Raw genomic sequence first — 5,330 nt, 5'->3', positions numbered from 1 at the left:
GACATGTCTCTGGAGAGTAAAAGTTACTCAGTGATGCAAACTTGCACCGCTCAATCCAATTTGATGTTCTGCTAGGAAATTTGGTCTGTTCAGCCTGCAAAAACCTTTCATATGGATGATTTTGAAAAATGAAATCATGCAATCAATGGCAAGCTTTAGCTTGGCTGGTTATGACTAATCTTGTGTGCACATGCTTTATATTTTCAGAGTATGTGGTGGTTGCAACCGCGAAATTGGTTATGGAAATTATTTGGGATGCATGGGGACTTTTTTCCATCCGGAATGCTTCTGTTGTCATGCTTGTGGATACCCCATCACTGAGCATGAGGTAGGTTCTCTTACTCTTTCTTTTCTTTTCTTTTTTTTTTTTTGGGTCGTGCTCCTGTCAGAAAAATAATGCCACAGGATTTTTTTTCTCACTTCTCATCGATTTTCTTTGTTGATTCAAGTTCTCTTTGTCGGGAAAGAACGCATACCATAAGTCCTGCTTTAAAGAACTGACTCATCCCAAGTGTGAAGCCTGTCACCAATTTGTAAGGATGGAATTTGGCTGCAAATAACACGTTTGATATTGTATAATCAATGATCCACTATGGATACTAATAATCTACTGTTGATATATTTATAGATTCCAACAAATGGAGATGGCTTGATTGAGTACAAATGCCATCCATATTGGTCTCAGAAATATTGTCCTTCACACGAACATGACAACACAGCACGATGCTGTAGCTGTGAACGTTTGGAGGTATAAATTTTCCGAAGTTGGTTCTTGTTACTCATTTCACTGGAATTGATTTTCCACCACTTCCTCGACTTAATAGTTTTTTTTTTTTTTTTTAAACTGATTTCAAGTCTAGGAAGACTAGATATGTATCACTCGGAGATGGACGAAATTTATGCTTAGAGTGCTTGGAATCAGCTATCATGGATACTGGTGACTGCCAACCACTTTACCATGGCATCAGAGATTACTATGAAGGAATGAACATGAGAATCGATCAGGAAATTCCGATGCTTCTTGTTGAAAGACAAGCACTTAATGAGGCCATTGAAGGGGAAAAACATGTAATGATAGTTTTCATCTCCGTTCTTATGTTCATATATGTAGAAATTCGTTTAATTTAGAAAATTTTGCAGGGATTCCTGCACATGCCCGAAACGAGGGGTTTATGCCTGTCCGAAGAGCAGACTGTTACAAGTGTAAGATCTTCTGCATCCCTCCGTCTGCTTTTCCTTCATTTCCAATTTTAAGATATGACAAGTGCAATGCTATTTTTTTATGACCGTTATCCAGATACTGAAGAGACCAAGAATCGGGAGTCGTGGAATGGTAGGAATGAGAACTCAACCACAGAAGTTGACTCGCAGATGTGATGTTACAGCTATTCTGGTCTTGTATGGCTTGCCAAGGTAACATCTGATATTCGGTTTCATCTATCATCTATCATACAACCTTTCAGGGTAGTGGTCTGCAGTTTCTGCCCGGAACATCGGAATTTCGCTGCTTCGTAATTTCTGTCGTTTCATGTTGTAGTCATATGAAATGACAGTTTTGTCATGCGTCTAGGAGAGCATAAATTGATTCATTGCCAATGTTTTCAAGATGATGATACAGATTAGATCAATTCTTGCTGCTGCAGGTTACTGACTGGGGCGATCCTTGCGCACGAGCTAATGCACGGATGGTTACGTCTGAATGGTAATACATATTTATCTCTTTTCTCAAGGGGATGATTTATATGGATAAACGACAAACGCAGATGACTTGTTTTCTTATATATCGTTATTAATAGTCTATCATATTACTTTCTCGCGATACAGGCTACCGTAATCTGAATCCCGATGTAGAAGAAGGTATCTGCCAAGTGCTCTCATATATGTGGCTTGAGTCAGAAGTAATGCCGGGATCCAGAAATATTCCATCCACTTCCATGTCTTCATTGTCATCAACATGGTCATATGGATCGACAAGCAAGCCATCCACATCGACCGCTTCATCTTCATCTTCTTCATCATCGTCCAAGAAAGGTTACAACTCTAGCACAGAAAATAATCTAGGCCAATTTTTTATGCATCAGATTGCTAGTGATGCTTCTCCAGCTTATGGAGGAGGATTTAGATCAGCAATGTATGCAGTAAATAAGTATGGTTTACGCAGTACTTTGAAACATATTTACTGGACAGGAACTTTTCCATTGTAACTGTTTCTGTGTCGTGTTAACTTGTAACACCAATCAGCCTTCTGCCTGTTGGAGAACACGAAAAGACTTCCTCGTGAGGATTGAGTTGAAAATGCAAGGGTTGGATTAGCTCCTCCTGATTCTGTGGAATCCTAATGAGGGTACAAGTGCGAAAGCGACCTTGTGCAAATAAGAAGCATATTTTTCAATGAAATTACAAGACATTCCTATCTATGACTTTTGACCTTATTACTTCTAATATGAACAAGCAAATCTAAGTGCTTTGAAACATGTCTGAGCATATACCACAAATCACGGTTCAACGATACACTCTCTCCAGACCCTGGCCATCGAGTTTGTATGATCAACTCAACCCGACCATCCCCAGAACACGAGTAGGCATTTTCAATAAACTAAATTGACAAAAATGGTAACATGATCAATTACTACACCGGGAAAACCCCCTGTATAAGCAATCTTTTAACTACTATAAAAGTAGTAGTGTCAAATATTACACCCTAGACACAACATATTAGTACTTGGCCAAAATGTTTAATCACTTTCATATTAAACATAATCATCAAAGTACATTGCTAGATCGTCGGAGAGTCACAAGTTAGGCACCACACCGGTGTCAAGCTGACCCCCCGAAACAAATACATCTACATTGTCATCCCTAGATTCTTGACATCTAGGGTCATTAACAAAATGGAATAGATCCTTCAGAAATCTAGTTCATATGTCAATAACATATTTGGTACATTAGTATAGGATGTTTTCCCCATATATAGATTCATGGTAATCAAATCAACCACAATAAATAGGGCACTACGGTGGTCATAAATATCAACACTTCTCATCTATTCACGCACACCACCATTTAATAAGGGATCCTATCTTTAGATAGCCAGATGCCAACTAGTCAACTTTCAGGAATATTTGAGAGAAGTTGGTTCAATTTTTCATATGTCATGAAGACAATACCCACACCTGGTACAACCTTGTAATATTCAATCAGAATCCCTCGGTACAAACCTCGCAGGCCTTCAGTCCTGATTATATGCCTGAATGTACCAAAAAGACCCATCTTATAAACAAGAGCCCTACCACCAGCTCCTTCCAACTGCATTCGTCGCCTCACGAGATCCAGAGGAAATGTAACTGCAAAAGAATATGGCATGAGCTCATATAAAATCAGCTCCACATTCTGGCTGAAGCAAGTAACCGTTCTGTGTTTAGAACTCATTTATGTTTCTGTCCAATAATTAACACAACACAAAACATAAATGGCATAAAACATATCTCAACAGGATATCTAGGTTACTAACACATTAATTTAGAATATGATGTGTTTTGATAATTTAAACTTCAAAATTGCAACATTGAACTGCCTGTGACCTGTTTCCAATAATAGGTAGACCTAAATGTAATAACAGGCTATATTGCCCGTTTGGCCCAGCAAAAATGAAACTAGAAAGAGATGACACTAGAAAATTAAGGAGGCCTAACAATGCTGTTCACGAGGCTGCCAGAATCTTAGATCTTGACTTGAATGATAATTATAACTGGATTTTTGTAAAGAAAAGGGGTATCAGAAAGTTCATTTTTGCTTTAATTTAACTAATAGGTATTAGTAGTATAATCGTTTATGAGCATCATCGAGGATATTTTAATCTTTTTACAATATTAGAACAACATTGATTTTTTCAAAACTATAGCACTTTTCTCTTCATTGACATTTTCTTTCATCTTCTTCTCATTCTTAATGGGGTTCGGGGATTGGAGTGGGGCAAAGATTGCAGGACTGACTCATTCAAGTCTAATTAGGTAAAGAAATAGAAAGAAATGCACCAATGAGATCTTATACATTCAACTATAATCAGGGAACAACGGACATGCGAAGCCTAACCGAGAAGCATACCTCAAAGAGGACACCTCTCACAATTTGGTAACAGCAGAACTTGACTCACCAAGAATTAGCCAGCTATAACAGAGCCAACTGCATATTTGGAGAGCCAAGTTATCCACAAGTGCCAAGTTATACCAACCAATATCCTTATAAAGTTTGTTAGTGAATAAGAGAAAAGTAAAAGATATTTTCTGACTTCCTTACAAAAGGCCCGTATTCCAATATTAACATGTTGGGACCTCTGGCTCTAGGGGTCAGTCTTGTTAGATACCTTAGAGAAGCCTGCACTTCAACCTGCTTCTCTGCATCAAAAGCATTGAAGACAGCTACAGGCATTAAGATCCTTCACTACAATTGTCTAATGATTTATAGTTGCAGAGAAGACATTACATGTACATCATACATGTGGATGGTTAGAGTTTTGCGATAGTTGGGATTCTTATCCTCACTTTATTTTATCACAAGTATGGAGTCTGAAAATGCAGAAAACAACTCTTTGGGACAATATAAAAATGAAACCTTTCACTGTCATCAAACTCCGCTTGTCAGAAAATTGGTAACCTTTGACAAAACACAAGAACATACAAAACTTCAATTTTCTTTAGGAGTTGTTTTATGCTAGTCATAGTACTCACCTGTTGATGATGCAATGCCAGAGAGACTCCCACATGCAAGGCTGACCAAACCAGTTGAGTCATCGGGTCTGATGCCACAAATAAGTACAGGTAAGTTACTCAAATTTTTCTACAAGTTTAATTTGTATTTTGTGAAGGAGCTCAACTCATAATCAAGAATTTGTTTCATCATAACATTTCGAAGTCCAAAAAGTAGCTACATCAATCTATGGTGTCTTACCTGCGATAGTGCCAATAAGATCTTACTGTGTCGTACACTGAGAAGCTGATAGCCAAATTTGGGCCTACCCCCTGCATTGTTACCCAAACTGCAATTATCCAATAGAGGAAAAGGACACTAAAGTCATTAATGAATCAAAGCACATTAAAAATTACCAACAAAGTTGCCCCAAGTCCTTTATAAAGGCCAAAGACTCCTTCCTCCTTGCTAATGGTATGTAAAGCATGAGATATTCCTCTGTAATAGACCACGTTTGTCTGCGCAATCAGAAAGAAGATTAAAAGGAAACTCCTATAATATTGTGTTTATAGTGCATAGGGAAGAGAATAAAAGGATCAACAAGACATTAAAAGGCCAATTATGAGGGAGGGCCTAATAGCTAT

The 5,330-nt window shown here is 38.0% G+C and overlaps 2 protein-coding genes across 17 annotated transcripts; one reads left to right on the top strand and one right to left on the bottom strand.

Moving 5' to 3' along the window:
* The first annotated feature begins 26 nt into the window (after positions 1–26).
* Positions 27–2,417, top strand: LOC111396857 (protein DA1-related 2). Of its 2 annotated transcripts, XM_023023426.1 has the most exons (8): positions 27–328; positions 450–533; positions 629–748; positions 856–1,068; positions 1,141–1,203; positions 1,298–1,413; positions 1,644–1,702; positions 1,825–2,417. In XM_023023426.1, exons 1-8 carry the CDS (start codon positions 191–193, stop codon positions 2,202–2,204), a joined length of 1,173 nt encoding a protein of 390 aa, XP_022879194.1. In that variant the 5' UTR covers positions 27–190; the 3' UTR covers positions 2,205–2,417. The 2 variants fall into 2 exon arrangements, with proteins under 2 accessions (XP_022879194.1, XP_022879195.1); XM_023023427.1 differs by lacking the exon at positions 27–328 and having other exon boundaries at positions 861–1,068.
* A 305-nt stretch (positions 2,418–2,722) lies between these two features.
* Positions 2,723–5,317, bottom strand: LOC111396858 (mitochondrial substrate carrier family protein B-like). 15 transcript variants are annotated; one of them, XR_002703079.1, is made up of 7 exons: positions 5,103–5,309; positions 4,948–5,018; positions 4,728–4,795; positions 4,496–4,565; positions 4,364–4,394; positions 4,105–4,182; positions 2,723–3,344 (listed from the first exon to the last, which is right to left on the bottom strand). XR_002703079.1 is itself a non-coding variant. In XM_023023429.1 (6 exons), the coding sequence occupies exons 2-5, from the start codon at positions 5,022–5,024 to the stop codon at positions 4,122–4,124; spliced, it is 336 nt and encodes a 111-aa protein (XP_022879197.1). In that variant the 5' UTR covers positions 5,025–5,035; positions 5,103–5,317; the 3' UTR covers positions 2,723–3,344; positions 4,105–4,121. The 15 variants fall into 15 exon arrangements, 5 of the variants coding, with proteins under 5 accessions (XP_022879197.1, XP_022879199.1, XP_022879198.1 ...); XR_002703075.1 differs by having other exon boundaries at positions 4,297–4,394; positions 5,103–5,308; XR_002703077.1 differs by having other exon boundaries at positions 4,297–4,389; positions 5,103–5,308.
* Positions 5,318–5,330: the final 13 nt, after the last annotated feature.

Source organism: Olea europaea, chromosome 7, assembly GCF_002742605.1.
Source record: "Olea europaea var. sylvestris chromosome 7, O_europaea_v1, whole genome shotgun sequence".
Taxonomy (NCBI): domain Eukaryota; kingdom Viridiplantae; phylum Streptophyta; class Magnoliopsida; order Lamiales; family Oleaceae; genus Olea; species Olea europaea.
This window is presented reverse-complemented; position numbering and strand designations above follow the sequence as displayed.